Source organism: Enhydra lutris, unplaced genomic scaffold (genome assembly GCF_002288905.1).
Source record: "Enhydra lutris kenyoni isolate GAN:26980312 unplaced genomic scaffold, ASM228890v2 scaffoldscaffold16, whole genome shotgun sequence".
NCBI lineage: Eukaryota > Metazoa > Chordata > Mammalia > Carnivora > Mustelidae > Enhydra > Enhydra lutris.
Window position 1 is genome coordinate 9,568,373 of NW_019154100.1, and position 16,584 is coordinate 9,584,956.

General features: G+C 41.0%; 1 protein-coding gene across 1 annotated transcript in view; it reads right to left on the reverse strand.

The window, feature by feature from the left end:
* Nucleotides 1-233: 233 nt before the first annotated feature.
* Nucleotides 234-16,584, reverse strand: part of LOC111147328 (collagen type XXVIII alpha 1 chain) — a 149,421-nt gene continuing 133,070 nt past the window's right edge. Inside the window, exons 32-36 of the mRNA XM_022503319.1 lie at nucleotides 15,535-16,089; nucleotides 13,842-13,999; nucleotides 3,531-3,669; nucleotides 1,562-1,734; nucleotides 234-282 (exon numbers count right to left, since the gene is read on the reverse strand). Of these exons, the coding sequence (XP_022359027.1) occupies nucleotides 1,562-1,734; nucleotides 3,531-3,669; nucleotides 13,842-13,999; nucleotides 15,535-16,089 (1,025 nt within the window). The 3' untranslated portion in view covers nucleotides 234-282. The remainder of the gene's footprint in view (nucleotides 283-1,561; nucleotides 1,735-3,530; nucleotides 3,670-13,841; nucleotides 14,000-15,534; nucleotides 16,090-16,584) is intronic.

A 16,584-nucleotide genomic window follows, 5' to 3' on the forward strand; every position in this document is an offset into this window, starting at 1 on the left:
TAAACAGGGGGGCTGGGATTGGAAAAGTCCACACAGGAAACTTCAACAGAATTGATTGTGTTTGGTTCACTGTCGCTGCGATATGTTCACTGATGTTTAATTTTATTATCATTTTGGTAACTTACAAGTATATTGCATATATTCTTTCGTGGTACCAAATATTATCTAATAAAATCTTAATTAAGCCACACAAAATTGGTTTGTTCAGATGGCTGTTCTTCCAGCTCCCTCTTCCTTGAGTGCCCTGTTTTGTACTGTCAAACTTGAATGAGGGTCATAGGCCTGAAAGAAGAAAAAAGTGTGTTGAAGATGACATATACACAAATGCTATCTCAGCACAGCTCAGAGCTAATGATCTTTCCTGGCTGGATGTCCCAAAATTGTTATAAAGTGATGGACCCAATTCTCTGTTACTCTGTTGGATTGTATTTCAATATGGTGGCTCATTTTCCAGTGGAAGTCTTGTCTTTAAAATACCCTGCTTAGGGCACCTGGGTGGCTCAGTGAGTAAAGCCTTTGCCTTCAGCTCAGGTCATGATCTCAGGGTCCTGGGATCGAGCCCCGCATTGGCTCTCTGCTCAGCAGGGAGCCTGTTCCCCTCTTTCTCTCTGCCTGCCTCTCTGCCTACTTGTGATCTCTCTCTCTCTGTCAAATAAATAAATACAATATTTAAAAAAAATACCCTGTTTAAGAGTGGATGTGGGCTTCAAGGAGTGCCTGGCTATCAAGTGCCTTGTGGAAAGAATTCTTATATTTAAATTACAAGTTTTGTTTTACATATGGAGTTTAAACACACAACAAAGCCTTTGTTACCAAACATGTTGGAGGAATGGGGAGTAATAATTGTTAATAAATTTGAGTTAAGTAATTTTCATTCAGATTGGTTTCTCTATCCCTTTCACAGCTAGCAGGGCAAAAATCTAACTACCCTCAGCACCTCACTCCCATTCCAGTGCCTCTCATCTCCCAGTCACCATCTTGCTGGGATTCCTCCAAGTAGGATGTCTTTCTTATCTCATCACCTGCTATGCACAGACATGCTACCATCCCTTCTAATTCCCAAACTCAAATGCTTCCCTACCATCTCCTTTGCTACAGGCAGGGCTGTAAGGGGGTGGGCCCTGAGGCCAGTGAGAGGGACTGGAGGTTGGCCGGGATGAGGAGGTTGGGACAGGATAAGAGTTTAATCCAACATAATGTATTGAATAAGAATTAATGGCCGTCAGAATCACATCACAGGCTGTAATGTAGCTAGACCTTGTGCATTAAAGTTACACATCCCTGACTCAAATCCCCCTGTTATGCCCCTTGTTAGGCGGGTAACTGTTCAGGAGTCCCTGAACTTCTCAGAGCCTCAGCTTCTTTGCTGATAACAGTAATTACTACCTATATCCTAGGGTAGTTATAAGGATGCAACTATGCTTATAAATTATAAGTACTTAGTATAGACTCAAATGTGGTGTTTTATTTGTATTGGGTGAATATGTTGAAATTATAGAGGTTCTTTCTAGGTTTGCTGATGGAGACGCAGCCTTGACTCATTAGGGGTTGGTTCACTTACTCATCCTTGAATGCACATTTCTTGACATTCGTGTTCACTGTTGAATCTGTTTCCTGAGCCATTACAGCCACTGAACCAAAAGCGGGCACAGGAGTTGACCTGTTTGTCATAATACCACCGAACCACATATTCGCCGCAGTTTCCTGGCTTCAGGGCTTCCAAGCATCTAGGATCTAGAGTGAGAAAAGGATAGAGTGTTATTATAGGTTTGTCTTTCCCTGAAAAGATGAAAAGTGAGAGTTTCATGAAGTTTATTCCCCATGTACCCTAATGCGCCAACTAAGAAAATGTGGTTCCAAGTTAAAACAGATTCCCTGCTACCTAAAATACTTCCTCCACTACCTGCCATGTCACCATTAAGTGCTCCTTTGAAAACATAAAGATTTTTGATCTTCATGAAACCTTATTAAAAGTGTTTATTTCCCTGGAAGCATAGCATGGTGAACCTTCATTAGCTAATACTCTTGCGGGAATTAGTCGACAAGAGAAGAATAGAATTTCTTCATTTACTTTGGACTTGATTTCAAACCAGATCAACATTTGGAATAAAGATGATCCCAGCCTTCGGTACACATTCATTCCCAGTATGTTCATAGGAAGTGCCACTGTGATCACATGTAATTGCGCCTACTGAAAAAGGAAAACCCTTTTATGTTACCAAAATATAAATAAATAAAATGAAGGGTTCTCTTTATATCACAATCCTCTTTTTAAAAGAGGAGTTCTTGGGGTGCCTGAATGACTCATTCAGTTAAGGGTCCAACTCTTGATTTCAGCTCAGGTCATGTTCTCAGGGTGTGGATGAAGCCCCGTGTTGGGCTCTATGCTCAGCAGGGAACCTGCTTCAGATTCTCTCTCTCCCTTTCCCTCTGTCACTGTCCTCACTCTCTCTAAATTTAAAAAAAAAAAAAATTCTTTAAAAAGAGCTGTTCCTACAAGACAATAAAAACATGAGCTTTTAATGTCTATTTATGAATTAATCTAAGAAATACTTCCACTGTAAAGAAAAATAACAAAAAGGAGAACTACAATAATGAAGCCATTCATTAAATCTCTTTTTATTTCGTGGTATTCCTTGTGCTTTGATTAGTATTCTTCTTACCTAAAGAAGTGATTCCAAGGTGAAAAAAGCCACAAAAACCAAATAGGTACTTGCTGCCCGAGACTTGTGTTCTGTGAGACAGCTTATGTGCTGCAAGCTTCATTTCTCTTCATTTCTCAAACAAAACAAGTCCTCTCTCCAACTCCCAGAATCGCTTCCCCAGATGGGGAGCATATCTCAATTCCTTTATTTTCTAAAACTAACCTTCAAGTCCACTTCTCTTCTGAAGACTCCTTAGACCAAATGGAAAGCAGTAGACTTTCACTATCTCCACTCTTAAAAATAATAACTAAATAATGTATATTGTGTACCTTGTCAAGCTAATCTCTGAGCTTCTTTTGGGCAAGGACCTTGTCTCTCTCGCATGTCCTTCAGAAACTCTGTATGTAATGATTAATTTCTATAGATAGTAACTCCATAGAAGATATGTTGAGGAGGGGGAATCTAGATTCTAGCTTTTTTCTCTTCTACAATCTAGGGGTCAAAATATTCAAATGTTTGCATGAGTCAAGGCCACGTGTAAGACAACAGGGAGTGGTAGACTGTGGGAAAATGAGAACACAAGCCTCTCTAAAGGCATTTACATTTTAAAAAACAATAAACATTATAAGAACTTTAAAATTGTTTACTGACCAAATTTGTTCTATAGCCAGTGTTATAATTTGACATATAATAAAATGAAAAGTGTCTTTTGTCCTCCCTCTTTAGAGTCAAAACTTGTTCTTTCTGAACGAGATTTAAGAGCCTGCCCTTTCTGGGCCTTGACATTGTAGACACAGCAGCTGATTGGCAGGTGTCTCTTACCTTTGTGCACCAACTTTTCTGGCTGGAAGTCCAAGATGGGGCTTGGAATTCTGGTTTCCAGACCCTCTGCCCTATTCTCAGGGAGACCAAGCAATGGCCCCTCGGTGGTAGTGGCCTCAGGTGAATGACTGGTGGTCTGGCTTTCAGCCCAGATAGGCTCTGGAGACTCGTTCTCTTTGTCCTGGGCTCCAGAGACACTGACCTAAGAGGAAAAAAAATCACGTTTTTGTTTCTGGTGACATCAAGTCAGAAAAGCTAGTTTGCTTTGGGGAACATTTAAGGAAAAATTCAGCATTGCTTCCTCTTCCCAAATCCCGAATATTATTTCAATCAAAGCTCAGGAAATGACACTCCTCTTCTATGTCATGCATTGCCAAGTACCTAAGTTATGGACCCTTCCACTGCCAGGCACCAATGCTTTTGTGCTGGGCCTTCCAGAGAGATCCGCATGCAGGGCATGAAAGATATGAGCTCAGGAGTAGTTAATCTTCATTTTTTTCATAGTTACTGGCATGAGGAAGGGGAAATAGCCACTAGCTTCTTTGACCTTTTTTAAAAAATAGCCTTTCCTTCTCCATTTATTAACACTAGAGAAATTAACAATATATTCCAAAATATCTACAACAAACTCTCAGTTGATTCTGAGATTGGGAATGGGGGCGGCAGAGACAGCTGAAATAAAAACAGTAGCAATCACTTTTCATCTCATTCTACTATCTGGACTCCAGCAAATGTCAATGGTGCAGGATGCGTGGCTCCTAAGAAGTTCTAGAAATGTGTGTTAGCTAAGGAACAAAGGGAAATAATTTCAAAAGCAGGTTTTCTGGACTCAAGTTTCCATGTTTTATCAAAATTTATGATACGTAATGAGACAAGGAAAAAAAGGTATTTTGCTTCAAAAAAAAAAAAAAGTCGTGTCAGTTATTCTTATCTACCATTGCCGGGGGCAAGGTCAATCTTTTATGGGACCAATTAAGTTCTTTTATCTTTTTTCCCTTGGCCCCCAGCTACAGGGAATGGAATCAATCATTTATCTTGTTCTTGGCACAGGATGGTCATTTATCCTTTCAAGACCCTCTTTTCTTTTTTTCCTTTTTGTTTAATTATTTAAATAGGCAAATCTGTGAACTATGTAAAGTCATTTTTGATGTCTTCTTTCCTGTAGTTCCTATCATCCTATCCTGTGACCAGAGCCAGCTGTCACCATGGTATTTTATGGTCACAGTAAAATATATGGAACCATAATATATTAAATTAAAAAAATAAAAACCCCAACACTACAGCATATTTTTCATTTAAAAAATGCACATAGGAAACGAATTGAGGTAAAACTACACTTGAATATCAACAATGATTATTTCTGGGATCTGCTAAGCTACTGTGCTTTTGATTCTCTACAAACACACACACACACACACACACACACACACACACGCACACATGCATGCGTGAGGAAGGGCTAATCAATTCTGTCACTTATGTGTGCAGATTTTTTACAATGATTAAAGTACTACCAGGTAAATTTCTGTTGGTACTAGTCTGGTCATCAGCCTGATAGAAAAGCACTCAATTCAAATACAGTCGTGACTTTTCACTAGCCCCAAAACTCAACTTTTGGGACAAATGGAGGTAAAACTGTGGACCACTTATCATTCTTCTTTCTTTGAGAATGACCTTGTGTGTACATATATCGATTTGAATGTGAGCTTTTATAATCATTGTTGAACAGAAGAAGTTGAAGGCTAAAGGAAAGTTTTGCGAGTACTTCATTTCCTATAGGGGAATCTAAAGCTCCAAATGATTGAAGAACTTGCCCCAAATCATTGGCTATCGGTGAAATTTGAGAAATGCCTGTTTCAAGAAAGAAATACAGTTTGTTTTTGTTTTGTTTTGTTTTTTGGTGTTGTTTCATTTGCTTGCACATATTTTGTTAAGGAAAAAATAAGTTAAAAGCTTGACTAAGGAATAGTTTATCAAACATAAAAAAGCCAACAGCTATGAGGCTACAATTTAGGTATCCTGTCAGGTGAGAAGATTCCTTTGAGGAAGTGTGCCAGACAGCTGTTTCCTTCAAGGAATTACCTTGGCCTTAAAACCACTACCTTGGGGCCCCTGAGTGGCTCAGTGGGTTAAAGCCTCTGCCTTCGGCTCAGGTCATGATCCCAGGATCCTGGGATTGAGCCCCACATTGGGCTCCCTGCTCGGAAGGGAGCCTGCTGCCTCCCCCCACCCTGTCTCTGCCTGCCTCTCTGCCCACTTGTGATCTCTGTCAAATAAATAAATAAAATCTTAAAAAAAAAAATTGCCTTGTTCATGCCTTAAGGCCTCATAAGCTATTCTTGACCTCTCGTAAGTTTAGGAGTGTGTGTTTGCTTTCTCGATCACAGCATTTGAGAATTTTGACTACTACTGCTACCTCAGGTTTTAGCACAAGTGAAATTTTTTTTTTTTCATAAAGGAGAACAATTTTATCTTTTGGTTACATGAGATCTCAGATTATTTAAACAAAGGTATAATTACCATGATTTGCCATTTTTATAATTTTCTTATTACAAAAACATTCATTGAAGGGAATTTAGAAAATTTGGACAAGCAACAAGAAGAAAATAAAAATCACAAGGGATCCCATCTCCCAGAAATAATCATTGTTGATATTCAACTTTATCCGTTTTACCTCAATTTGTTTCCTATGTGCATTTTTTTAAATGAAAAATACTCTGTAGTGTTTGGGTTTTTAATTTTTTTTTTAATTTACTATATTATGGTTCCATATATTCTACTGTGACCATAAAATACCATGTAATTACATAACTATATTTAAATATATAACAACAATACCCTCTTTTAAACATTCAATTTCTTTGCTCTTTTTTTCCTGTTGGAAACCACTGGGCTGATGGTTGGATTAAGGAACACACATATTCAAGGCTTCTGAAGACATAGTCTTCTCCAGAAAAATCTTACAATTTCCACTCTCACCAGTTGAGTGTCTTTTCTTAAAGGACCACCATTTATTAGCTATTTTGAATGCAAAGAGAGATAGTTACTAGTTTGATAGGTGAGAAATTCTTCAACGAGGTACAAAGGCCATCCACAATCTGTCTCCTACACACATGAACAACCTCTGGGCACCCCAGGTGATGATCTTTCATTCCTTCCTCTTTATTCTGCCTCAGGCCCTCAAAGTCAACCATCCCCCCAGGGCAAGACTTTGCCCTGTAACCCAGTCAGTACTTACATTTTCCTTCCAGTTAGTGCACAGCATGTCCTAAGGCTCTATTTGGCCCCCAATCATAGAGAAGTTAGCCTTTACTCTGACACTATTTGTCTATCATTTCCAATTTCACACATGTTAACTATCACCTCCCTGATAAAAGAAGTTAAACCGTGCCATATTTTCCATTTTCATCACTCTCCCTTTTTTCTCCCCTTTTTTCCTTCCTTTCTGTCTTCTAAAAATCTTTATAGCATAGACCAGCAAATAGTAGCCACTAGATAAATTGAGAAAGGGCTAGAGGGAGAGAGAAGGAAAGAGGGGACTTTGTTTTTTTGTTTGTTTGTTTGTTTGTTTGTTTTTTAATAGTTGCACAGTATGTTTGTGTCATTTACTTATTATCACTTTTTAAATAATTTTTATTAACATATAATGTATTATTTGTTTCAGGGGTACAGGTCTGTGATTCATCAGTCTTACACAATTCACAGTACTCACCATAGCATATACCCTCCCCAATGTCCATCCCCCAGCCACCCCGTCCCCTTCTCCCCCCTCCCCTCCAGCAACCCTCAGTTTATTTCCTGAGATTAAGAGTCTCTTATGGCTTGTAAGAGGGGAATTGGGATTAATTATTCTATTCCTTTAGGTTTTATGTCATCGTTTTAAAATAAAAAACTAGACCCTAACATGACTTCTATCTCTAAAAGTGGGATCTAAGCAGTCCCAAACCTGACTGGCAGAACGCACACCACAGTCACTGCCTCTGGAGAGAAGAGAAGGGGGAGGAGGATCAGACTGAAGACATACAAACACGGACTTGAACTTTATCCCAGCAAGAGTGCATGAACAAATGCAAATAGGATATTTCCTTTAAGAATGAGTATAGTAGGGGCGCCTGGGTGGCTCAGTGGATTAAGCCTCTGCCTTTGGCTCAGACGTGGTCCCAGGGTGCTGGGATCGAGCCCCGCATTGGGCTCTCTGCTCAGCGGGGAGCCTGCTTCCTCCTCTCTCTCTGCCTGCCTCTCTGCCTGCTTGTAATCTCTCTCTCTGTCCAATAAATAAAATCTTTAAAAAAAAAAAAGAATAAGTATAGTATGACTGGACAACTCATAGAATTTTACTTGAACAAGATATTAGGAGAAAATACAGATGTACTCAAATGTTTTTATTATTTTTCCTAATGTACTGTCATGGAGGCTTAATAACCAGTTAAAATATATGCCATTGTATTATACACAGGTTTTTTAAAGGTAATTCGGCCAAAATGTAATTATATATAGGAGGAATAATTCAATGATGTTATTTTTAAGAGTAAAAAAATAAATGAAATGAAATGATGCTATCAACAAGAAATGAATAAACAGGAAAGCTTGTAGAAAAGTGAGGACAAGAGTTCTGAGACCATATTATTAATATAGACAAGAAATGATCAGACCTCAGTCTCAGATTGTAGAGGATAGATGAGGAGAAAAGAGTTGATGGCATGGATAGAGAGATGATAAAAACAGACCAAAGTCGACAATACCAAGTGTGGAAGATAAAGTAACAATAGAACTACAGACGTGTTCCAGGTTTCTTGCCAGGTGCCTGGTGGGATTCTACCCCTATGGATGGCAATCAGGAGAAGTTGCTTTGTGAACATATTTCATGTCGAATGCCTGCAAAACACCCAGAATAAGATCCGCATGATCAAAAATGTGAATCTGGGGTCCAGGAGAAAAGTCTGGACTGGGGAGGCAGACTGGAGAGTTGTTAACATAAGGAAGAGAAGAAGGTTAAGGGCCAATCTTAGAAAAGTAAAGAGTTTAATATTTAAGGAGTAAACAGAAAGTGAAACCCCAGAAGCAAATAAGAAAGAATGCTAAGGTGGTTGGGAGGGGAACAAGGAGAAAGAGGACTCTCAAAACCAAAGAAAGGAGTGGGCATGGTATTTGATGCAAAAGAGAAAATAAGAGGACAGCAATAAGGATGTGGCAATTAAGGTATTGTTGGTCATTCTTCCAGCAGAGGTTCAGTGGCATATCAGAGGCAGTAGCCTGACGTCAGAGGTTTTCCCAAGTAAAGGGAACTGAGGAAGTTGAGAGGGAAGAAAGGAAAATATGTGTGTGTGTGTGTGTGTGTGTGTGTGTGTGTGTGACACAAAGAGGCAGAGACAGCAGAGACTGGCCTATGGAATAATTTTATTATAGAAAGATAGAGAAAGGCTAGTAGCAAGAGGGACATGAACTAAGAGAGGGTTAAAGGATCTTTTCAGATGGAAGAATCTGAAGCTTATAGCTATAGGGACAGAGTCAGAAATATTGGCAGGAAAGGAAATATTGGCACGACAATGAAGCAAGGTCCGAGTTTTGGAAGAGGCAGAAGAGAATGGGCCTCAGAGCATAGGCAGGAGACTAAAAGTTACCACAACAGAACTGAGGATAGAGCCCATGGTCATATTTTAGGATGAAGGGACACAAGACACATCCAGTTCCAGTAGCAAGTCAGAACTTGTCCAGGGCTCTCGTTTTTTAAAACCTTGCCAGGGGAACCCATTTCAGAAGTGGCCTTCTCTAGACCAATCTCGGGGTGAAGTAAGAATGAGTAAATATTGCAGGGAAAGGAGGGTGAGACATGCGAGAGCCAGTAAGAGTGAAAATGAGATAAAGACCTTGCAGCAGCTATGTGATAATGACAGGAGGGGAGAAATGAGGCAGGTGGCATGGGGACCAGGGATAGGGTCTTACTAAATGAGAAGGGGTACATAGAGAGCGTGGGATGCCAGCAGTCAGCCCACTGTGTTCGTTTCCTGTCATTTACATCAATAAATTGTACATTTCCTCCATGGAAGTGAGCATTGGCCTATGTGTCCTGATAATAATACAGGCAAGGAGAAGACTCACAACTTCCCACTTCCTCCACCACCTTCTCCAGTTGGTGCAGAGCTACCCACAGGGACCCTTCCCATACTCGCTTTACTCTCCCCTTCACTGCCTTGTTGTGGAATCACTGCACAGAAACCCCACAGCCTCCTTTCCATCAAGAGGAATATGTCTCTGAGGCCCATTATCTAAGTTACTTGCAATCAGGGAACACATTTTCATAATACAAAAAGAAGCTTTATGGAAAAGGTAGACAGGGCCTCTTTCTTTCCTATTCTTTCAAATGGAAAAAGAAATCTAGAATATTGTTATAAGAAACAAGTTCCAGTGAACAAACCACCTGTGTGCTGCCATGACTTTATTAATGTATTCAGAATGACAAAAAGTTATTTCAAGTAGGAAATTGATATGTTTATTTGCTTAATGGACCATTAATGGATATAACCAATTAGTCTGACTAGATGGTGTTTACTTGATTTTATTGCCCCACTCCCATTTATATCTTAGAAATCTTAACCTAACTGGCTAAACCCAGAAAGAAGGATTTTTTAAAAACAGTATAATTGATGCCTTTCACTGAGGAAAATTTTCTCTTTTAGCCTATCATTTGGTATAGGACACACTGGGTTACTAAGTATTTACTGAGCATCTACTGTGTGAAAGATGAAACACATTTTAAGTCATGAGTGGGACACCAACTTAATTAGACACAGATCAGGTTCTCAAGGAATTCAAATCCATTAGGAGAGTTGAGGTATGTACATAAATTAGTAAAAATGTAGAATGTTACAAATCCCAAAGCAAGTACTACTGGTCCTGAGATTTCAGGAGTAGAACAGAGTAGAATGGATGTGCATGTTTAGCTTCCTAAGACTGGCCTGAAAGAGTCACAGAGGAGGGGGTTACCAAGGAGTTATGAATTTAGTAGAAGCTGGGAAATCTGTCTGCTCTCTGTATTTCCCAACATACCCCCCCATACACAGATGTTTAGTGAACCTCAAGTTCATTCCACGATAAGCTAAAATGCTTAATATGTAAGTCCTTGGAGGTGGAAACCCATTGACTTAGATTTCACACGAAAGTATAAATAACTAGATTTTTCTCTAAGAACAGATTTTGTAGAAAGACGACGACGAAGGAAGGCCAACGCTAGATGCCGTAAGGAGTGACAGAGGCAACAGAGAAAGGAAAGGGAGACACGGTAAGGGAAATAGGACTCCTAGGACTTCTGAGATGATTTTTTTACAGTACTGCCTAGGGTGGGCTTGGGGGAAAACTGAGAATTGAAAAGTTTGGAGAGATTCACTTAATGTGTTTGGAGACTGTATTCATACTTCTAGATAAAGGTGTGTATGTATGTTTTTGTATTTGTGTGTCTACATTGTATATACATATGACAGAGATAACTGTGACTATCAGTGCATATATGTTTGTTCAGACTAAAATCTGTCAGGATCACTCGTTTAAAATTCAGTCTTGCCTTGGAGCTTCTGCAGAGAGAGCCGGGGTGAGAAGTTCCGGAGATGAGGGTTATCCAGGAAGCTCAAGTCCTTTGTAAGCTTTGCTATCTCAGAGGCACCTGAGGAGACCTAGCGGGGGCTCAGTTTCCCTCTATGTGGCTCTTGGCGTTCTATTTTGGATGTACTTTTCTTATGCCCTCCCCTCCAAAGCTCCTAGAATGCTCCATCTGTCATAATCTGTTAACATCGCTCATCTCCTAGCGCTACCTAATTTCATGTGTCATGATACCAGAGGCCAGGCTTCTCCTCATGCCGTGTCATGAGCGCCATGGAGGTCCCTGGCACCCTCACTTTACCTGGTGTAAACCAAACTCATTATTTTCCTTCACAATAATGCCTCCCTGCCTCCTCTAATCTCCATTTCAGCAGATGGTGTTTCAGTTCACTCCAAATCTGAGTTAGAAACCCAGCTAGCTAACCTCTCCCTAACCTCCAACCCATCCCATCACGAAATCCTGTTCATTCTACCCTGGAAGTGGCTTCCAGTCCACACCTGTTTTCATTCTGACTACCCAGACTACTGCAAGACCTCACAGCTCAGCCCCAGTCGCCTGTCTTTCTCCTACTTATCTTTTGCCCTACTACAGGGTTATTCCTCCCACAAACCAAATATGACCATAGGACCCTCGCTTTAGAAACTCCTCTGCTTCCTCCCGGCTGCCTGGCTTACATATGAAGTTCAAGCCCCTTCACACGGCTTGGGAAGCATGTATAGTCAATCCTCAGACTGTCCGTCCAGCTGTAACCCTCACCATCCTGCCGCACACACCTTAGGCTCCAGTGAGACTGAACTTTTCCTAATGTCTTGAAATGCCATCCCTTTTGGAATCCCCTTTGCCTACATGTTCCCTCTGCTGGAAATACCCTTCTCCTTATTTCTGTCGTGAGAAACTCCTACTTACTCTTAAAACTCAGCTCAATGCTACCTCTTCTGGAAAGCCTTCCTTGACTCTGAAATTGATTACAACATCTCTCGTGCTTCGTCCACAGCTCTGTTAAAGTTCTTAATAATTCTTGTGTGCATCCATCTTCCCCAGAGGCCATGGACTTCTCCTGGACAGGGACTGTGTCCTAAGAACCACCCGCTAGTATACCAGTCAATTGTCAGTACACAGTATGGAATGCACTGATGATAGGAAGAGTTCAGAGTCAAAGTGCCACTTGTTGGATGGAACCTGAGTCTGCTCTCATCTAGGATATCTTCAGGAAGTGACAGGTCGAGTAGGAGAAGGACAGAGGGATAAGTCACACAAGCAGGCAAGGACCCAGGAGAACTCCATACTCAGGAGGAAATAAACTGTGTACTTCATTGTCTGTAATGACTTTTAAATGCTCAGTGAGGACCAGGATCGGCAAGCCCCATGGGCCAAATCCAAGCTTTCATCTGTTTTTAGAAACAAATTGTATCTGAATGTAGCCATGTTTATTCAGGTAAGTATTGGCTGTGGCTGCTTTTGTCTTTCAAAGGCAGAGGTGAGTAATTGCAACAGAGATGAAATGACCTGAACCCCCCCCACACAAAAAAAGGTACTACGTGGCCCTTTCCAGAAAGAGTTTGCTGACCCATGATATAGACCATGTGGTATGAATGTATATGTGAATTTCAATCTATAATCCAGGGGCACTCTGTTGCTCTAACTGGAATTAGTCAGTACTTAATCAAATAAAAATAATACTTTATCACCCTCTTTTGGACAGAATATCAAAATCTAGTGAGCCCTACAGTCTATTCCCTTAGGAATGGCAACCTAGCCTGATGCCTGAGTGGCCCTGCGTCCAACTACCCATCTGGAGGTTTCTCAGGGCCTTAGTCCAGCTAGACAGTTAACTGAATCCTGATGCTAGAATATTATTGCTCTTGCTCATAAGGAATCTTTCATGTTCTTTCATAAAAGGACAGCACAGGGACTTCACTGAGCTTATAGAATAAGGCCATGACTCCTGTGTGCCTGCTTGCCAGAGGATTTCCATATGCGTGGTAGAGATCAGTCTAGACCTGCTCGGGTTGTAACTTGGTGGGGAAGAGACCACAGCACTCCCTTACCAGGAATTATGGGAGGCTTTCCAATTTTCACCTAAAAGAACCCAATACTTGTTGCCCTTGACCTGAGGTCGGTGCCCAGAAGCTTGCTATGGGGACAGTCACATTTGTCTCGATGCCTTTGGGAGGTAGTTTCCTCACTCACGTGTGCTTGAGGAGCTCTGAAACCAAGCAATCTACCTTGTACCATATGCATATGCATAGCCTCCCACCCAGTCTCCACTCTGAGCACAGGAGGTGGAAGCTAAATGAGCAAGACCATGGCTTGGAACATGGAAAATGGCAGGTTGAGCATGTGCACACTTTGAAGAAACTTGAGAGGGTGCAAAGTAGGGAGCATCGACCCAGATGGATGAGGGGGAGTTGTGACCTAGTATGAAAGGATCTGTGGAGCATGGCAAGGGAGTGACTCAAATAGTGTCGTGTTAATCCATTTTAGTGTACGTGATTTGTTCGATGGTAGCCGGAGCATACTATAAAAAATATTATTTGCAATGTTCAATAAATAATTACTTATAAAATATGGAAATATTGAAAAATCTCATATTTGTGCTCACTAGTCCCAGTACTATTTCAGAACTAGAAATCTGAAGACAAAAACACCCCTATTTATAGTCAAGGACTTGAAAATACACTCCTCTCAGTTGGTTCTTGACAGGGCAGGCCAAGATGGTCTTTGATGTTAGACAGAATACATAATTTTAAGCTCACAAATTAAACAAGACAGATACTTACAGACTCCGAAATCTCTTTCTGAGGCTCTGGAGTTGATTCATCAAGTTTCCCCCCTGATATCCCAAATCCAGGTTGAAGTGCCGGTGAACCCAAAACTTGAATGAGGTAGGAATCAAAATCCTCACATGTTTTTTTAAACAATTTTTTCTTCAGGGTGTCTTTTAAAAGAAAAATAGAAAAGGAGAATAGTAGGGGCAAAACCTGTTTAAAGAGATCTTCCATGCTCTTCTTAAGCATTTTCCCATCACTTGAGGTCAACCGCTCGGTGAACTAAGTTTTAAAGCATTTTGGGGATCATCTAGAAGAGGCCATCTAAAATAATTCAGTTGAATTTAATAATGTACAACAGCCTATGGAGGCAAAAGAACTACTTAAATCCTTGTTATCCAGAGTGTCCATTAACTGAACTACTCCGTGGAAGGGGCGGGTCCCACCCAAGAGAATAATGGGTCTTTACCTCTGGTTCTAGAGGGAGCCAAAGGCCAACCAGTTCAAAAATATATCCCTCATTAGCTGGGATGAATTACTAACTCCTTTGGTTAAGATGATAAAGCTCTTTAATTATTAAAGTATAATGTCTCTGAAATGCATAATATTTCTGGCCATTGTAACACAGTAACAGCCCAGTGACATAGGGTTTGTCTGATAAGTCTACCAGTCATCCTGCAGGGTGTTCAGCAAATGAAACCCTAGATTAGAAAGGCCTGGAGAAAGGGGAAATGGCAAGAGAGAAGGTTCTGGGTGGGGCATGCTACTCTTCAGGCCAGAAGGGCTGGCAGCCAGCCTGAGTAGGTGGGGAGCAGCATGAGGGCAAGGAGGGGCTGTGCTAGGCCATGTCAGCCCCCACTCCCAGAGGGATGGACAAGGAATGATGGAGCCAAATGGAAGCCTGCAAACATGTGAAGCATACATTTCACCTACTTCCCAAGCTTGCTGGATGTGGCCCCTGCCAGAATGAGTTCTCAGTTGCCAAAGAATTGGAATGTGTTTCACTGGGAAGCGATACTGACCACACTTTAATTACAGAGGAGTCAGTGTCTTAGAATGTCTCCCTGGGAAACATCAGCTCATGTGACAGAGCAAAGTAGCAAAGGGAAGGTTAGTACTGACTGCAGATGAATATTCACAATGTGGAACTATAAGATAAACTCCCAATGTCAACCTGTTTACTCTTCATTAGCCTCATATTTTGTAAGAGCAGCTAATGGAGAATAGAACAGATGGGAACAGAATAATCCCCATTACCTGTGTTTCTCCTTTCTTTAGATTACCATAACTTTTTTTCATTCATTATGTACTTCTTAATGCACTTCCATTCCATGGTTATTTTCTGCCTTGCTGCTGGCTTCCTGCACCTCTTATGCAGGTTAGGTCACTTTTTGAACTTTAACTAGGCTTAGCAATACCCCAGATCCTACACTTTCTTTTTAACCATGTCCTCGACCATAGATGGCCCAGTTAATCAGCTCCAAGGCCAACTCAGCACTTATTGCAAATGAATAAAGACAAGAGATTGTATTCTCTAAACTGGACACATGCTGAACGTTTTTTGCCTTCTGGAGTTTATGTGTTCAATTTAGTGTTGGCATAAGCCTCATTAGCCTCTTCCCGGTTTCTATTTTTGGCCAAATCATCCAGTGAGGCAGTTCTTGGAAGAATAACATAAATTCTTTCTCCTGGTGCTGAGTCTTACCTTGCAGGGTAATGAAGTCATCAAACAGATAAACGTGTTCGCTATCTGGGTCGGTAGCGATGAGATTCATTTCTTTGTGGAACATTTCGAAGTTGGGATCATTTCTCTTCACTACCCCAATCACAAATATTTCCACATTGCTGTCACTGGCTTTCTTCACCACTTCAGTCAGATTCTTTTCATCTCGGGTATCAGTCTGCCCATCAGTGATGACCAAGGCCACCTTCTTCACACCTGGCCTTGCGGCTTCAAACATGTGGTTGGCCTCATGGAGAGCTAAGGCAGTGTAGGTGCCTTCCCCCAGGTACTGCATGTTGTCCACAGCCAGCTTGAAGTCATCCTTGTTGGAGAACTGAGTCAGACGAGCCACCTTCTCCACCTTATGGCTGTAATTGATTATGCCGATGCGGGCCGTAGCAAGGTCCAGAGCAACCTGGTCGGACAGAGTCTTCACAAGACTTTTAATGATCTCAAAGTTCTCTGGCCCCACACTTTCAGAGCTGTCAATCACAAACAGTAGTTCTAGAGGAGTCTCTTTGCATTTGGGCCCACACCCTGAAAGATGAATGTTGAAACAGAAACATTGAACGAATGAATGAAAATCAGAACATCACTGATTAGTGTCAGATTAGTGTGAGAGGGGCAGCAAACCACTAGAGACCTGAATTGTAACCTTCCCTCTCTGGGAGAGTTAATAGCTAACAGCTATCCCCCTTCTGGTTTCTATATCTGACTTTTTAAGAAACAAAATATTGCAAAAATAACCCCCCCCCACACACAAACCCACCAAAACACTGTAGAGGAGAAAATAACAAACACCTATGTGCCAATTTCTCAGATGAGGAAAAATATATTTTTAGAAGGGTCAGCATCCCTATGTGTGCCTTCCTGATTCCATGGCTCTCCCTGTCCCTAAAAGATAACCCTTGCCTCAATTTGCTCTTTATCCTTCCAGCATTTGTATTTAATCTGAATCCGAAAGCTAACCTTCTAGTCTTCTACCATATCCTTCTGTGAAAATTGATATTTGCTCACTAGAATGACCACGGG